Source organism: Penicillium citrinum, assembly GCF_028827155.1.
Source record: "Penicillium citrinum strain IBT 23319 chromosome Unknown utg000004l:1.0-2404223.0:1.0-2405248.0, whole genome shotgun sequence".
NCBI lineage: Eukaryota > Fungi > Ascomycota > Eurotiomycetes > Eurotiales > Aspergillaceae > Penicillium > Penicillium citrinum.
Window position 1 is genome coordinate 1 of NW_026622689.1, and position 18036 is coordinate 18036.

The 18036-nt window shown below is 44.9% G+C and overlaps 6 protein-coding genes across 6 annotated transcripts; 2 read left to right on the forward strand and 4 right to left on the reverse strand.

Moving 5' to 3' along the window:
• Window positions 1–918: 918 nt before the first annotated feature.
• N7469_004965 (sterol desaturase family protein) lies at window positions 919–1698 on the reverse strand (the record flags this gene model as incomplete). The annotated part of the gene is made up of 1 exon (XM_056643885.1): window positions 919–1698. One exon carries the CDS (start codon window positions 1696–1698, stop codon window positions 919–921), a length of 780 nt encoding a protein of 259 aa, XP_056500699.1.
• A 439-nt stretch (window positions 1699–2137) lies between these two features.
• On the forward strand, window positions 2138–4152 carry N7469_004966 (flavin-containing monooxygenase; the record flags this gene model as incomplete). The annotated part of the gene is made up of 7 exons (XM_056643886.1): window positions 2138–2312; window positions 2365–2766; window positions 2818–3152; window positions 3220–3560; window positions 3624–3771; window positions 3828–3932; window positions 3982–4152. 7 exons carry the CDS (start codon window positions 2138–2140, stop codon window positions 4150–4152), a joined length of 1677 nt encoding a protein of 558 aa, XP_056500700.1.
• Window positions 4153–4748: 596 nt separating this feature from the next.
• On the reverse strand, window positions 4749–5556 carry N7469_004967 (uncharacterized protein; the record flags this gene model as incomplete). The annotated part of the gene is made up of 3 exons (XM_056643887.1): window positions 4749–4856; window positions 4910–5365; window positions 5503–5556. 3 exons carry the CDS (start codon window positions 5554–5556, stop codon window positions 4749–4751), a joined length of 618 nt encoding a protein of 205 aa, XP_056500701.1.
• A 471-nt stretch (window positions 5557–6027) lies between these two features.
• On the forward strand, window positions 6028–7328 carry N7469_004968 (uncharacterized protein; the record flags this gene model as incomplete). Its single annotated transcript, XM_056643888.1, has 5 exons — window positions 6028–6409; window positions 6481–6585; window positions 6641–6879; window positions 6940–7167; window positions 7218–7328. The coding sequence occupies 5 exons, from the start codon at window positions 6028–6030 to the stop codon at window positions 7326–7328; spliced, it is 1065 nt and encodes a 354-aa protein (XP_056500702.1).
• Window positions 7329–10925: 3597 nt separating this feature from the next.
• N7469_004969 (uncharacterized protein) lies at window positions 10926–13378 on the reverse strand (the record flags this gene model as incomplete). The annotated part of the gene is made up of 5 exons (XM_056643889.1): window positions 10926–11329; window positions 11385–11602; window positions 11652–12032; window positions 12088–13134; window positions 13236–13378. 5 exons carry the CDS (start codon window positions 13376–13378, stop codon window positions 10926–10928), a joined length of 2193 nt encoding a protein of 730 aa, XP_056500703.1.
• A 1938-nt stretch (window positions 13379–15316) lies between these two features.
• On the reverse strand, window positions 15317–16324 carry N7469_004970 (amidohydrolase family protein; the record flags this gene model as incomplete). The annotated part of the gene is made up of 1 exon (XM_056643890.1): window positions 15317–16324. One exon carries the CDS (start codon window positions 16322–16324, stop codon window positions 15317–15319), a length of 1008 nt encoding a protein of 335 aa, XP_056500704.1.
• Window positions 16325–18036: the final 1712 nt, after the last annotated feature.

An 18036-nucleotide genomic window follows, 5' to 3' on the forward strand; every position in this document is an offset into this window, starting at 1 on the left:
CCTAAGGTAGATAACAGTAAGTGATATTTTATTCATGCTATGAACCAAAATTCAGGGTGAGTCCGAGAGCGATCGGAACGCTTCCGTTGAGAGGGTCCTGACTCCACTAAACTGTACCCAATAGTCTTGCAATGCGCGAAGGAAACTATAGCTATCTTGACTGTTATCGGATTTAAACCCCCACGCCTATGGGGAGACATTAGTGCATGGTGTACATAGAAACGGGATGGTCCCGACGCAACGAAGAAGCTTGCTAACCATTCCGCTTCCAGCAATACAGATGTTCCGACTGGAGAATCATACGCGCAGCCTGGGTCTGAATTTATCTCCTTTGATCTGCATTGCATTCTATCCGTGTTTTTGGCTATGGTTGGCCGATCGCAGACAATGTCCCTGAATAGATCAAAACCTTACGAATATCAGCCTTCTTCTACTGAAGCGGGATAGTAGACATAATGCATTAGTACTTGAAATTTTATCATGTACAAAATGAAACTGAGAGATAATTTTTTATGGAATCCCTTCAGTAAAGTTTTCTTTTTTGACTCAATGCCGGTAATGTTGATAAAGTTGGTTGTAGGGGTGCCCTAAGTCTAGAACTGCATTAGTTGGATACTGTAGTACTGCAGACCCTAAATTCCTTGCCTCTGAAAACAAGTAGTAGATTTGAGTCAATTCTTTGGAAATAAGTAATGTTTCATCACTTTTATAATTGACGGTCATCATGCACAACGATTTTAGACACCAGACTTGTGACCGAGGGTTCAATTTCCAATCTTTAGCCCGAACTAGCAAGGGACTACCTTGCTATTCGGAATATGAGCTCTTGTCTCGCAAAAGAATATTTTTGACAGGTATTTTATTTCTTCTTCGCCCATTCTAGTAAGCCAGTTTCCTGCTTTGTTTCTCCGTCGAATTCTAACCTTCCTTCGCCTTTTTCGCCTCAGGTTTATCCCAACCCACAACATCTGTTCCGTGAAGCCAGTCCATAAGTCCAATAGTACCGTAATTCACACGAAATTTCTCATGATGCAAGTCATGCAGTTCGGCTGGCGGCAATTTCAAAAAGTCGTATCCACTGTGGTCCGCCGCAGCTTCCCAAAGCTCAAAAGTAACGAATGTCATGATCGACAAGATGTGTGCACCTTTGAGATATAAAGGCAGCGTAACGGGCATGACATTTGCGAGGATGTGCTCAACCGGATGTGCATATTCCGCTGAAAACGCCATAGGCGTAATGTATTTGTGGTGCATTTTGTGGATGTAGACATAGATGCGTGGATGATGCAAAGCACGATGGATGTAGTAAAACGATATTTCTCGTGCCAGGAGCCCAAAGGCAAAATCAATGATGAACTCTCTCCAAGGAGGCACGATCGGATCCAGATTCAAATTGGCATGTTCCAAGCCAGTGAACCAGACCAGTGTGCTATGAATTGCCACTATCCAAAGCTGATTGAACAGTGAAACTTTGATGCAGTGTAAGACTTGCTGGCGAGTTGGTTGTCGGCGGGCTCCCTGGATTTTGTGGTGGTTCGAAAATTCGGGGAATAAAGTATCGATCAACATGTAAACTGTTGCTGGGACAATAAACCCGATGATTTGAGTCATTATTACCCCCGCCATTTCAATCACACCTGGCTCATATGATTTTAGGACATGGTCCCAGGTAGCTTGCAGGTTGTGGTGGAGATCCATGATTGCTTGGTCGTAGTATGTGATTTTAGATTGAATTTTCCACAGCACTTGTGGTATTATATCCTTGAACACGAACGGAGCTCTCCGATGTGTACATGGCCCATGTTTTGGATGCGAAAATGCTGAGGGTGACTTGACTTGACCGAAAATGATGCTTGTGAAAGCCAGGCCTCGGAAGCCGGAACTGGCCCCGACAATTATCACGTTTCTGAAGACCACTGGAACAGGCGCTTCATAAAGTTTTGCGAGTGCAGTCATTTGAACTAGGAAGGGCGCTCTCGAAATACTAAATTGCACATGTTATTCCTCGATCCGGGGGTGTCCAAACGTTCGGGACTGTTCCGACAAGCTGTGGTACGTATCCAGGATGCATGGTCTGTACTTAAGCCTATGCAAAATCCAGAAAACGATGTTCTAGTACTGACAATCAATCTCAGTGATGACTTCAAAGCCTATCGATCCTCCGTCCTACAGCCAGGTAGCCTGTGTTGGTGCTGGGCTATCAGCCGTGGCTCTGGGAGCAACGCTAAAGAGATGGTATGACCTTGAAGATATCCGTTTCTTCGAGCGACATCCTACAAGTGGCGGAACATGGTACATCAGCACATATCCTGGTTCGAGTGGTCTCCTTGCCCTCTCTTCACATCCTCGACTCACAGCATATAGGATGCGCCTGCGATGTCCCGAGCGCCCTGTACAGTTTTTCCTTCGCCCAGAACCCCAACTGGACGAAGCTTATGCCCTCAAACACGGAAATCAAAGACTATGTTGACAGTGTCGTCGATACTTACAATCTCCGGGCTAAGATGACCTTCGGGACAGAAGTAGTCCGCAGTGTCTGGCGGTCCGATGCAAGTCGATGGCTTCTCCACCTACGCGACTTGAACACCGGGCGTGAATACACCCACGAGTGCCAGATCCTCTTCGCAGCCACAGGACAGCTTGTGAAACCGCGGCCGTGTGAAATTCCTGGTATTGCAAGCTTCCATGGAAGCATTTTTCACTCAGCTCGATGGGATCACAGCGTGAACCTTGAGGGAAAGAATGTTGTTGTGATCGGGAACGGTTGTATGTGTCATTTCGTCTCCGTACCTTGAAAGCATGACTGATAATATTTAGGCACTGCTGCACAAATTGTCCCGGCCTTAGCCAAAAATTCAAAGATAAAGTCCTTGACACAAATCATTCGGACAAAGCACTGGATATTTCCAGCCCCGAATTTCACCTACCCACGAGTGCTACAATGGATATTCCGTTATGTTCCTTTTGCAATGAGGATGCACCGATTTCACATTTTCTTGATGGCTGAAAATGACTTCCGCCTGTTTCCAATGACAGATAGTGCAGCAAGACTGCGAGAGAAACGGCGAAAGCATGTCGAAAAGTACATGCGCGACACAGCCCCAGAAAAATATTACGACCTTCTCATTCCAGACTTTGATGTAGGATGCAAGGTATGACAAATATCCTTGTCTTTGACATCCCTATGCAAGAGACGATGCTAATTTTGCAACTCTCAAGAGGCGAATATTCGACCCTGGCTATCTTGAATCCCTACACAACGACAAAGTCCTTCTAACTGATGCAAAAACCGAGGAGATTACGACAGACGGTATCAAGACTGATAAAGGCATCATTCCAGCGGATGTGATAATCCTCGCGACAGGCTTCGAGACTAACAAGTTTCTTCCATACATGGATGTAGTGGGGTGCAACGGCGAGAATGTATCGAAACACTGGACTAAGTATGATGGCCCAGCGGCCTACAATTGTTCTGCACTGAGTGGCTTTCCAAATTTCTTCATGCTGCTCGGACCAAATGCAGCCACCGGACATACATCGGCCATGATGGCTGCTGAGAAGTAAGTCAAGACCCTTGATCCCTTTAAGCTAGGTGAATGTAACGTGATTAACCCTCATACTAGCTCAATCAACTACGCCCTTCGTATCTTGAAACCCGTGTTCAATGGTGACGCCGTATCGGTTGATTTGAAGCCTCAAGCCGAGCACGACTACGTTTACTGGATGCAGGGCGCATTGAGTAAACGTGTTTGGAACGCAGGCTGCATATCAGTAAGTTCTGTAGCCATTGAAAATTCCAAAAGCGACTCTGACAGCTGAAAACCTAGTGGTATATCAATGATAAGAAGTGGAATTCTATGTCTTATCCTTGGACACAAGGTCACTACTGGTGGAGGAGTCTCTTCCCCACCTGGTCTGATTGGAACATCAAAGTAAGTCCGCCTTCAAGTCAGTGGATATATTTTTGCTCACTGTGAACAGAAAGCTACGAAGCCGTCATCGCGTCAATCGAGAAGAATTCTGGTCTTTGCTCTTTTGTATATTGGCGTTCTGGGGTTCGCGCAATCCGCCCACGCTGCAAATGTCTCGATCGTTCTGGAGCTTCTTAGAGACATGTCAGCCAGAGTACAATCTTCTATCGTAAGCAAGTAGCGCCGCTAGTGGTATTGCTCGAAGATTCATATTTTCTCTAGAACCGCTGGTCCCTGTATCTTTTGTACATATTCGCTTATGATACGCAGCATTTGCGACTGCGATTAAGAAACTAAATTTGCACATGCAATCACTTTCGATTTGTTCAACTAGAAAATTCCATCAATGTCTTTGTTATAACTTATCCAAGTGGGAGCTAATGGCTCCAGGGGTCCGTAAACCACAGCACAATTGAAGTCACTTTTAGTGTACACATTGAGCAAACCATCCCAGTTAATAGAGCAACAAGTAGAGTTCGGCAGTTCACAACTTAGTGTTCCACAACCCCAAAAGCTGTTCCTCGCACAGACCCTGGCGAATGGACTTTGGCCTTATTTTATATGGAGGATGACTGAAATACAACCTATGTAGGCAGCGACTTATGCTCTATGTACTTGAAAAGTGGGCAATGTATGATTTTCAAAGACAGAGCAAGGTATTTGATCGATTGTCCTGTATAAGATCTACAGATATCCAACTCGTGGTGTGCAGAAAATGACAGCTGATGTTTCAAATTATCTACATCCCCAAATTCATATATGAAGTTGCCACCACAATCATGCAAGTCTATAGAAAACACGTGCAACCTCAGCATAGGAGCCCTTCCAGACCACGACTCTACGGGTCAAAAATGATTCCTCGCCTATCATTTCCACTGCCCAGACCTGATACCTCAGTTAGCAAGTCCCCAATCTCTAAGAACGGCTCATATGTATACCTGCTCAGCTGCCCATCCATGGTACTCGCTGCAGATAGAATCATGGATGAAAACTTTATCCATTTTGTCAACACCGCCAACATCGGGTGGCAGCACGACTGCCTCCGTCAATAAAGACTCAGTTTCTGGATTTGCAACAACCTTCGTAAACGATTCAATGAGGGGTCGTGCTCGGCCATCCGCAGTATTTTCTCCGGGAACGTAGTGGCTGCGGATTACAACGCGTCCGAAAAGGGTGTCGTTGTGCTCAAATTTGATCCAGTTTAAATGACGTTTCTCTGGTGTTCCTTGTAGCCCTCCTGATAGCGCAGGCTCTAGCACCATCCATTCAACCGGTTTGTAGAATGGGCTGTCGCCATCTTCATCCAAGCCCTGTGTAATCTTCAAGGTAGCGGTAGATACCGATATCGCCTTTCTTAAAATCCAGCTTATTCCTTGCTGATGTGCTTTAAGCTTCTTGTACGTTATGTCAAGGCATGCATTGAGACACGTACCAATTTCAAAACTGCATCAAGGTTAGTCGATAGCTTTTTGTCCTGTCAAAGAATGTCTGTTAATATGAGACCAGCTTTATGAATTTGTAGCATACTTACCATCACCCATGTTCCGCTTATATTTGTTATATTCGCTCCATTCGGTGGGGCCATTTTCTTAATTGCTCTTCTTTCCAATCCGAAGCTTGGATATATTTGATACGGAGAAGAGGATAGTGAATTGGTGATAGAAATGGTTTAGGCGAATAAGATTCAAAGACAAAGATACAAGTGCCTAATTGGAAGTGCAGCGAAAGCGATGCGCCTCTCGTATGGCGATTAATAGATATCTATGCAGCAACTCAAACCATTCATCTCATGGATGTGCTCATTGGTTACTCGGACAGTTCCGAATATCGGGGCGAATGGGTTCATTTACCACATGCGAGTAAACCAGCTGCCGGATCCTTTCCGAGCCCAACCCGGAACAGCCACGAAACTCCCGATGGCAGGCAATCAAAGGTAGTTTCCATGGTAGATACTCGCAGGTAATTATGTTTACAAACTGTATATAATTATAGGTTGAGATTTACGCTTCGGTCGCTATCGCCATTTCTACCACTCCCTTACGTTCGGAACTTGAACATGGTTGCGATAGACAAACCATGTTTTCTCCCTCGTGAAGGGCTCTATATTGACCCCATAGTAGCAGGACTGCGAAATTCTATTTTTCACCCACTCTTCACGCTATCGTGTCTATACCTGGCGGGGAGATCTAGCTCTCTTGCTTCTTGGGAGAAGCCACTTCGAATTGTCTCAGCAGCCAGTATCCTCCTGTGGCTCAACGATTGGCTAAGTACAAGAAGTCGGAACAACTGGGTTACAGACGATACGTGGGATTTGAAAAAGGAGCTGGTCGTAGTGACTGGAGGAAGTGGCGGTATTGGAGCAGGAGTCAGTCAGCGTCTGGCTGCCCTAGGCTCTCGCGTTGTCGTGTTGGACATCATCCCTTTAACATTCAAGCCCGGTAATTTGATCGCCCCTCAATCAAAATCAACAATTTGCCAGTGAGAGCTTTCCTAATGATAACACATGCAGAGAATAACCGAATACTGTATTACAAATGCGATCTGAGCGATGAGAAAGATATCGCAGCTATCTGCGCAAAGATCAGAGCGGAAATTGGTGATCCAACAGTCTTAGGTCAGTGAAACAACTAGATAAAGTCATCCAAAAATTACCTGGCTAACAGTCGCAGTTAACAACGCTGGTCTATCGCGCGGGCGGACAGTAGTTGAGGGTACCTATAGTGACAACAGTATAACCCTAAAAACAAACCTACTGGCGCCATTCTTACTATCAAAAGAATTCCTCCCGGCTATGATACTACGGAATCATGGGCACATCTTCAATGTGGCCTCGATGAGTGCCTATGTCCCACCGCCGGGACTGGCTGATTACGCGGCATCGAAAGCTGGGTTAATTGCATTTCATGAGGTATGACTCCAGTTTCCTTTGGCAAAAGCGCGAACTAAAGATGTGTCCTTGGCACAACAGTGTCTTATGCAAGAGCTCCAGGTCCAGGATGCTCCTAAAGTTCGTGCCTCTTTAGCTGTGTTGAGCTTCACAAAGACGCCGCTGTTTAAGGGAGAGACAAACCAGTCCCGGTTCCTGATGCCTCTTCTACATGTCGACACAGTCGTGGATGCTATCGTGGATACACTCGACAGTGGGCTCAGTCAAACCATATTTCTCCCGGGAATCTTTAGTCTCTTTGCTGGCTTGGTGAGTCATTTAGTTTCATCCGATGTAGGATTCCTGCTGATATCATGCAGCGAGGGGCGCCGGATTGGTTTCAGAACTTGATCCGCAAGAGTACCAAATCTCTGAAAGTAGATTTTAAAGGGCGACAAGTAATTGATCCACAAACTGGAAGGCTTGCTTAGTGGTCAGGGATACGCAATGTATGCGCGGAGATGGTAACAAGGGCCAGAGCTTGCTGTATGTCAGACCGTGTGCATAGTACATACCAGTCCTCGTTGTGTTTTCTAGTATCGAAACCGGAATCTAGCCGGGCGTTGAACACCTGGAACACGAAGGGTTCACGTGGCGTTCAGTATGGTCAATAGGAGTTAGCGAGAATGAAACTAAATGCAATTAGAGTTTGCTACTCTGGTACAGGGACCGGGCGAATAGGATCCGACGTTAGAGAAAAGAGTTCATAGTCACCATGGCTGACTATTGCTTTTCGCGTCATAGACTCCAAAGTACGGCCTTTCACCCAAGACTGTCATATTTTATATTTAACTTCAAACTTCTTTCTCTGCGTACTACCCGGGATATTATCAGAAATGGCTGTCGCCACGCTCCCCCTGATACTCGAAGAAAAGTCCTTCTCACCTCAACTTTTTCCTCCAGGGGCACTTTCTTCCTGTGCCTCAAGCACAGGCCAGAAGATAAATATGCTGGAAATCCCATCCGATATTGTATCTGGATGGCCAGTTCCAAACTACGCACATGCCGAGACGAAAGGGCCAGCCCTGCCAACGATTGTTCTTCTTTTTTTCGTTTTGGCGTCCTTCGCTCTGGGTGTGCGTTTATATGACAAATTCAAGATATCTCAAAGGTTCTTTGCAGAGGATTGCTTGATTATACTTGCAATGGTAAGCCAAACCTCTAACATGTCTAATTGGTGAACTTGTCTCTCTAATACATTGACCAAGGTTCCGACCACCGTGGTCACAATTATTGTCTTACTTTCCAAATGGAAATACTTACTCGACAGACATATATGGGATCTACCACCGCAATATTTCAGACCAGCAAAAGTTCTTAGCAATGTCGATTTTGTTTTTTTTCTCCCTGGCGTCAACTTTTGTCCGCCTATCATTTCTTGCCTTCTATCTGCGCCTCGTTGCTCATACAAAATCCATGTTCTACAGGTGCATCATTTACGTCACAATATTCATCACCGCTGGACTGGCAATATCATACATTCTTGCCCTATTATTCCGATGCAGGTTCGTATGCCATTATTCCCACTTGAGATGCCTCATTTCAGGTACTAAATATGATAGCCCAGTCAAAGCAGCATATGATTTCAATCCGCCTTCATTTCACCCTAACTACCCATATCACTGCACGGATCGTGAAATGATTCTTTTCACTGGGAGTCTCATCTCAACAATATTGGACTTCTGGATCATGTTAGTTCCAATTCCATTGGCGTGGCAGTTGGATCTACCTTTAAAACAACGCCTTGGGGCCCTTGGGATGTTTCTTCTTGGCCTGCTTATCTGCGCTTGTGGGGCTGTTAAAACCAGCTACCTCTATACCCTTTTTTCAACTTATGACGAAATATGGCTTGCAACCCCAATTTGGATACTATCCGCTCTAGAACTTCACATTGGAATCTTATGTTCATCTGCGCCCACCATTCGCATGGTAGTGCGGGAGCAGATAAAACGGTTTCATGAGTGGTCCTACTCCAGAGGATACAGCTATGCAAGGACTGATAGTTTGTCCAATTCAATTCGTCTTCGGAAATCGGGATCTTACTTTACATAGTCGCTGCAGAATTCCAATGCCAACAATCACAAGTTCATCATATATCTAGTAGTAGTAGTAGTAGTAGTAGTAGTACGTACTGATAGTGTGTTATATACCTCCATTTCTACACTATCTTCGTGGGCAAGCCGGCGTCCAAGTGAGAGAACACTAGGGTAAGTATAATCAAGCATATCCCTGTGGTTACAAACTCGTAGATTTCAGAGGAGAGAACGTGTAGTGGCATCCAGGCGTACGGCGAATCGACGGAAGCAAGTCAATCCAAATAGCGAGCAGAACTGAAGCTATAGTAGTAAAATCAATAGAGACGACGAGTAAGAAGGTGGAAAATGGAAACCGGGAGACAAATGGAGAATCAAGCTTACGATTGAAGAGTGCCCTCAATTTGAGATCTCATGGGTAGGATGTTATGGGGAGATAAGCAATCCCTCATTGCTAATCCATACACAACCAAAAAAAAAAAAAGATCCTTGGACGCTCCAGCGTAATATGCTCATATTGGCCTGTACAGACCGCTAACGTATCCACTAGGTTGGACTGGCTGCAACTTCTCGCAGAGGATCGGAATGAAGCCGAGTTAATTTTCGGACTTAGATCTTCATTCCCAGGCCATGAATATTGAGGTAGAAATTTCGCGTGATGAGGTTGTCCCAGGCACCATATGATTCGCTCGTCTATGCTGATCGCTCATCTGGACCGCAGGCTTTACATTCGGAATGGTTCCGACAAGTCAAAACGGGAATGGACACAGAAATTGGGGCTTAAAAAAAGCATCCACTGAGAATCCTTTACAATGAATAAATCCTGTTTCATGATGAAACGGTCCGTTTGCAAATTCATCTCAAGCCTCCGAGGCTCTTGGGAGTTGGTTAGTCTTTATGCAGTGTTGATTGACCAGTAGTCCCCATCAAAATTCCTGACTTAATAACTAGGAAACAAATCTTTCAGACGATCCGGAGAAGATTCTCAAATTGGTATGATTATCTAATTTTCCTTCATGCTCATTTCATTTCGATTGTCTAAGCAGTTGTATAATGTACTGAGACATTTTGGTTGATTAATGTTTCACAGCAAGAGGTGAACTGGCTTTGGAGAAAGTTGTTGAGATCTGTCAAAGTAATCTTAAGAGTCTCATATCAATTAGGACCAACTATGGAAAAAGTGCAGTTGCGAATGGATCAGATATTACCCGGGGGAGTTTTGTGGCTTAGCGAGAACCGAATAATCGACTGGAAAGAACACGATCATAGTGTCTTAGTGTTTGGCGAGTTAATTACTCAAACGCAAGTCGCTAACGGAACTTTTGACATTCATGGATCAAGGAAATCTTTCCTAAATCTCGATATGCAATCTATCTTGCCCCGGGAGCCCGATACAGTCATGGTAAAGGAATATCTGGAAGAGTCAGCTTCGGCTGTCGAAGCGTTTTGTATCCAAGATTTCATCCGAAATACACTGGAGGGATGGACGGCAGAGCAGGTACTAGTACATACCCGTTCTACGAAGACTATTGGAGGATACTGATTGGACATCTAGATATGGTGCTTGGAGAGAATTGACTCTCGTGACTACTTGACACGGAAGATTGTTGTTGTGAAAGGAAATAATTATGAGACGGCTAAGTTCGTTTATAGATTCCTTGGGTAAAACACTAGATCACACACATATAGCCAAGTGAGACAATTCTCGTTGTCTGCCTCCGAAGTCATAACCGGGTAGAATTATTGGAAAGAACGCAATCGTCAGTGGCTTCTACCTGTTGGAAGATTGGCTGTAATACATGTGCCGTTTAATGAGCCTAGGGACTTTTTGTATTTATTTAGCCCCGAGGAACTCCTTAGAGACGCTTTCATCGCTTGAACTATGGTTCGTAGGATTCGCAAGGGACCTAACCGGATAAAATGATCACTCCCTTAGGGATATTCATTCATACTTCGAAAACTGTCATTGTTTATTTTTTATTAAAATGTTATAAATTATAATATCCCCGCTTGTGGGAACCAACTTTGCATCTCGCTTATGTCAAATGGGCCCAGAAACCCTAATTCGTTTGTGGACAGACTTTCATCCCAGCTTAAAGGCTGCCATGTATCAACAACCGGTTGTGACAAATGCGGTTGTCCTTGTTCCGCGTGAATTTGTGTGGAAGTCCCATTGAAAGTCTCTGTGACAGGTAAATGTAACTTTAGATGAGAGACGAATCGGGTTCGCATTGCCTGGAGAAAATTGAGAGTATTCCGACCGGACGCACTAAATGAAGCCAGATGTTGCAAGACTGTTTCTGCCTTTCGCCATGTTGTGTCAATTGTTGGTAAATCAATCTCACTGGCTTGATAGCACGAATAAGACAAAATTAATATCATGGCTGCTGTAGAAGTATCTGTGCCTTTATTAGGACTGATAGACATCACACTACATGTTCGAACGATACTCACAAAAGCCATTGTACCACCAAGTATCTGTACTTGATGAAGTATATGTCTCATGCACGAGAGATGTAAGATCTGCTGCTGCTTGAATACACCCTGCGGCCCATTTGCGTAACAAGACTGAATGAGAGGTTGAAAAACGGGTATGGGCCTCGTCAGGTTGTTCATCGAAACAAAGCCTTGTGAGCATGGGCCGATAGAGTAAGAGCTTATGATAGAGGAACCTTGATTGCATCGTCAGTCAAAGATATTTGAATCGCCAAACATACATACCGTGAGTGAAGGACATTTCTTTGTCTGCTTATCGTTTCTTCGATTGCATTTTTGGGTGGTAGAGACGACGCCGTTGTCCAGTTCAAGAATGGAGGAATAGAAGATTCAAATTCCAGCAATTTATCTTCAAGGCGAATAATAACATCGAGGCTGCCATATCGCACTTCAGGTGTAGATTCATTAGATCGGCCATGCCAAGCCTTGTAAACATCCGAGAGAATGCCATCTAGGATGGAGTAAAGCCGTATTGTGCAAGTATAGAATGCGATAAGAGATGGGGAATCCGACTCTGCGACAGATGTTATGTCGGATGATCCTGGTAAAGGAACCCTTGCAAGATGGCTCGTCATAGTCGGCCGTCCATATGTCATGCTGACCGTTCTGCAAAAACTGGAGTTAGTCTGTAGCACGGTTCAAAGAATGCGGGAGCAAGTACATGTCCATTATGACACAGCCGTGCCATGTTCGCCGATGAATCTCTTGTTCTAGTGGATCTTTCGAGTCCTCTGGATGTGTTTCATGTAAACCAAGTCCAAGTGCTAGACGGCAAGCCATTCCGGTTGAATTCCAACAGCGATGAGGGTAGGGAGTGCTCTGTAAGAACAAGGCCACAACCAGGAGAGTCTGGACCACTCCAATAGAGTGAATATCCACCATATCAAGTCCAATGTGTCGTTTTGCTCGGAGAAAAAATGTATTGGAATGAGATTCGCGGTCTTGGACCGGGAGCTTCGAGAATTGACATCCCAGAGCAAATATGATGTTCAATGCACAATTGAAGACAATCGAATTTTGACCTGAATTCAACCGATCCCCTAGGCCCACATTCAAATGTGTGAGCTTATGGCTGGCATGGTTCTCCGGGACCCAAAGGTTCTCGTATGCTTGTTGGAAGCTTTCGCGATCGAAGAAAGGATACAAACAAAAGACACGTTCCCAGAAGCAATCAAGCAAATGATCGGCAAGATTACGAGGAGGCAAAACAAGTCCTTCCATTTGCGCGAACGACGCCATGCCGGAATTTCCTACTTGATGATTACTGGCAGATTCAGGTAATGGTATCTTTTGTGAAGCCCATGCATGTTGTCTCTGTTGCCTCTGGCCCCCGGTGAGGAAACACGCCAGCGATGCTGCCGATGAACTCCCAAAATACTCCGAATTCCGACCGGAAGGTTGGTCATGGTCGTTAATATTGATCATAGCGCCCATGCCAGTAATGTTACCAGGAGAATCCGTAGTTCCAGAAATATCATTTTGCGCGTTTGACGCAGCGAATGTCGGGGAATCCCTGTTTTCCAGCAACGCTTGTTCACCGTCTGGTATAGGCGACCCAGGACACCCAAACCGTGAATTACAAGCATCAACTGATCTTGACGTTTCCTCTCTCACTAGCCCTGATGAATTTACGGATCCCGACTCGGCGCGTTGAGATCCCGAGCCAGCTTCGAGCTCCCGAATCCGATGATGCAAGGCGCGTATATACCTGGAACCATTCCGTTAGCAAGAGAACTCTTTACGGATTATCAGGAATTCAGAACTCATTGCTGCTTGCCCCCCCGCGCATTTTCTGCCACGTAAATACACCGGTCGGTCGGAAGCCTCCGACGTGTACAAGAAGCACATATAGGCTTGTTGCCGTCGCATCGAGATTTGCGCTCGCGGCAAGGCTCGCATGCAAGCGCGATTTTCCGACGGCGAGTTTTCTGATTGGGGATTTCTCGCTCCATTGTTCCCTCTTCTTGGTCACGAATGCGTTTAATATAAAAAGCTCGGGAATCTCGTGGATTGGACTTAAATTCGTGGCAAGGAATTGAGCAGATCAATGTCTCCCGTTACTTTGCCACTAAATGGACAAACCATAATTAGCTACATCATGCCGGAATAATCCCGGTGTGCTGTCCCACCTTTTATAGTTTGCAAAACCACATGAGATCAACTACTCTTCAACTCTAACTAATAAGATAGTATCCACTTCCACGGCTCCCACTATTTTCAAGACTTTTACCTACAAGTTTGCTTCATTCAATTGAATTGCAATATGCTATAGGATTATCAAAGTTGACTAGAGGCGACAAATGGGCCGAATAGTTGACCAAATCTCCGACTGTACCACGTAATGATCAACCAGATCGCGTAAATTCAAGTGCGGCCTTTATGGTTGTGCTGGCAAAAAGAACCCTACATCCCCATGGTAATCATTAGTCTTCTATCGCATGCGAGTATTGCCTTCCGAGATTTGACAAACCATTCCAAAGCACTAAGCACAATTGTCGATATCCATGCACTCCGAATATCACCCCCATAATTGTTTCCAACACTATGTAAAAACACCGTTACGGTAAGGAATACCGCAAGCCAAAGTCCCAAGGCTGCTACTTCGATGACCAAAGTCACTAAGCATGACCACTTGTACAAGTAAAATGGCACTAATGCCGCAGACGGAATGACAATTACCCCAGTCCAGATACTTGTGAAAAGGATAAAGACGGTAACACGTTCAAATGGCAGTGGAATTATCGCTAGTCGGTTTAGTCTTTTTTTTTCTCGCTTGTTTTCTAGATTAGACCTGGCGACGAACATACCATATAAAGCTAGAGCAAAAATGGAGACTGTGAGGAGAAATTGTATTACACGGACGAATAGACGCCATTTCTGAACACAAGGAGAGATGGACGACATTCGAGCCAATGTTGTACGATGTATACAACTTTTCTCTCGCCTTTTTTTTTCTTTGAATTGGAGCCCAAGTTCTTCCCCACATTTATAAAACATAAACTAAGAAAAACCAAGTGAGGTACATTTCATGATGAAAAGCACGCGGATGGATTCCGCACCGGGTCCATTCCGGATCATTAACACAAGAGAACGCTGACTACTCATTTCCACAGACATTCCAGTGTTGGTTGGAAATGGCCTCAAACCATAAAGCAGATTTCAATGGAGTAAAGTTGGAAAACCTTAGATCCGGAATGGAAAAAATGCAAAGCGCGGCTGGAACTAGCTGTTTCCCCGCAAAAAAGAAATCCCGCGATGGCTATAGTTTCGGTTGCCATCCCGGGTGATACATAGCATTCCCCGCAAAAAAGAAATTCGGTCGTGGTTATATCTTCGGTTTCCATCCCGGGCGTTACACTCGTTTCCCCGCATTTCGGGACTGATTCCGACGTATCCATGGAACCCAAAATTAACCCGAGACGAAAAATCAGCAAATCAGTCTCTTTCTAGGTTTGGGGTCTGTTTACCAAATGATACATTGCCGGTAGTAAGAATCATAAACGTTGACGGAATAAGGGATCCTTGTCTACTGCACTTGCGTGCTCCCCACAATTGCAGTTTAACTGATTTCTATGGTTGGCAAGACAGTATGAAAATATTAGTGCTACGGTACAACAAATACAGTAACTAGAGGAAGTTTCACATAGTACCTACAAGTACTTCTAGTACGAGGCAGTGTCTTCGGGACTCAAGGAGCACCCGAGTCGTTTTCAATCGGCCAATGTAGTAGAAAGAAAGGTCCTAAACCCGAGAAGCTTTTTTTTGACAAATTTCGCTCAATTACCACTACCACAAACTATTAACTAAATTCTTATTGGAATGATACTCTCGAATAAGTTGAAACCTCCACGGACAAGCAGAGAGCAGTCACCCACCAGTCAAACGTAACATTACGCTTCTTGTAGCTTGTGTCTGGAAATGAGAGCCTCGGCATTTCGACTCAACACTTTCGGCGAGAGCTCTGGATGCTTTTCTGCGAAGGCTAGATATTCTTTAAACACTGCCTCGATCGATGCCGCAGGGGCGTATGGATAGTCGGTTCCAAACAAAACATGCGATGGGTCGGTAGCCTCTAGAAGGCCATTTAATTGTGCCCCCGATCCGCTGAGTGCAGTGTCATAGTAATACCGTCTAAACTGAGCCTCTGCTTCAGTTACAGTAACATTGCTCTCACTGCCAATTTGAGGAACGAGCAAACTTCCAGAGACTCTCTGGGATAGGAAAGGAAGTGTTCCGCCCGCATGTGAAAGAATCAGGTCCACAGATGGTGTGCGCGATCTAACTCCACTCAATACAAGGTCGACAGCTGCTCGAGTTGTTTGTTGAGGATAATCGACGATCGGCTGAGGAAGAAAACCACTGATAAAAAATGGGTTAACATCCATCGTCCCAGGATGCATGAATACCAAGGCACTGTATTTCTCAAGACGATTCCAGATTGGCTCAAATATCGGATCACCGGGCAAATGATCGCCGTATGCTGTGTATATCCCGATACCAACAGCGGTCTTTTGCGTCAAGTATAGAAAATCGATTTCCTCGAGTGTCCCATTCACATCCCTCCAGTCCGGAAGTGCGCCAAAGAAATCTAACTTGTGCGGGTATTTGTCTGCCAGGTTGGCCAAGTAGATGTTCGTGTTGCGGCAAAGTTCTCGAGCCGATTCGCCAGTTCCAAGGATTGGGATTCCAGGGGCTGAGATTGACAAAACAGCTCTGGCAGAGCCAGTGGTGTCCAGGCTTTCGAAAGTGCCTTGAACCGTCCAATTGGGAGTTGGAAACCCAGATGGGTCACCACCAGCCTTCTGCAGTGCAGCAGCATAGATTGGAGGAACTGCATGAATATGAGTATCAGTGAGATACCAGTTTTTTCTCCTGCGGAGCAAGTTCTGCTGCTGCATATCTGCAGAATAAGAGAAATGTAATGCTATAGAGCTTCATAGTAAAGAGATCTGAATGGATTTGAGGTGAAGATAAAAGACTCAAGGCTTTACATGAAGACAAGGGGCAATTTGAAGATATGTCATTTTATAAATGGTACAGGCCCTGTGTTGATCATTGTAGAATGCCCGCATTCTACAATGATCAACGCTCGAAAGACACCGAGGCAACTGAGTCCTCTATTCAAACGCGGGATAATTCCGTAACCTAGCCTGTTCACCCTTGAAGGAGTGCTCAAACGAGTACCAAATATCCCCGCATGAGTATCTCGGCATATGTACTAGTTGTACTAGTTGTACATATGCCGAGATACTTATGCGGGGATAGTTCTTCCAGTTAGTAGTAGTTTCATGCACCCCATATCGCGGGGCAAATACTTTGAGCTAGAGACTTGAGGTAGCATGTACAGCAGGAATCCACTCCAAATGGAGTTCAAATGTGCTCATCGGTTAATTGAACTTGCAGTTTCAAAATTCAAATAGAAGATTGTAGCATGTATTAAGGTACAGCAAAAGCTGGAAGATCTCTGGATATTTGACCAAATGCCTTTTGAATTGATATTTTTCGAGAGCTGAGGCATATGGAAACATCCCGACCTCGTGGATATTTCTAGTTGTATATTATACACAACTTTTCCATACTGCACGACCAAAAGTCATCCAACGGACCTCGGTAACCGCATGTAGGCCATAGTTTCCATGGTAGTACTCCTACCCAATTTCCTGACACATGACGCGAGGCTCTTAAAATGTGGGTTGTGCTATAGGTTGAAATATCGGGTATGCTAATTTTGATTCTGGAACTACTGGTCAAAAAATACGGTATTTAATCATGAAACACGAATTTTCGAACTTTTTGATATACAGCATCCGAGGAAGCGCTGGGCCCAAATGATGTATGTGAATTGATTCTAGGAAGCGGATATCTCAGTGCTTGAGTGAGCAGGATCCATATGTTTCATGATGCGGGGAATGGCCAGCGATGATTATAATAACCTAGGTTCGAACGTAAGGTTCTCGGAAAATTGTCACTTACTTTACCTGGTAGTCTTCAAATAGTCTGCGTTGTTCACGCAGTTCTTTACGCCACAGAAATTTCACATGCAATTCCCTAAGGCTGAATCTCCCCACAACGAATAATCCCGGCCTTGATCAGCCCGAAACGATTTGTTGGAGGCAAATCGGCTGTTTGGCCATTGCGGCAACCCTGGTAGCGCTTGTTGTTCGATGTAAAAAAAAAGCACTGATCCATGGGTGCAATAAGCAGGAACAGATCCTATGGGTGCCTTTCTCCGCTTCAGGTGGACTAAATGGACACGCGATTCACCTTTCTACAAGGAGTTCAACTCCTCGTAGAAATTGGCCGGATTACATTAGATCTATTCTAGACGTTCAATACATTCGGAATAGTCCCGGTCCGTAAAGGTTGGATTAAACTTTCGTAGTAAAAGAAAATGTGGAGAAACCACCTAGAAGGCTGGAATCTGGTAAACATGAATAAGCTACATAGATCAAGCCTTGATCGGCTTGAAGTTAACCCTGTCACCCAATGAGATAGAGCTTCCGACATGGATCTGGAGGCATTCCGCGAATGCAGCCCCACTCGGTTTCATCCCGGGCGAACTAGTGAACGCGATGGCTGGACGTCCAGAAAGTTTCAGGAGTTCCGAGGG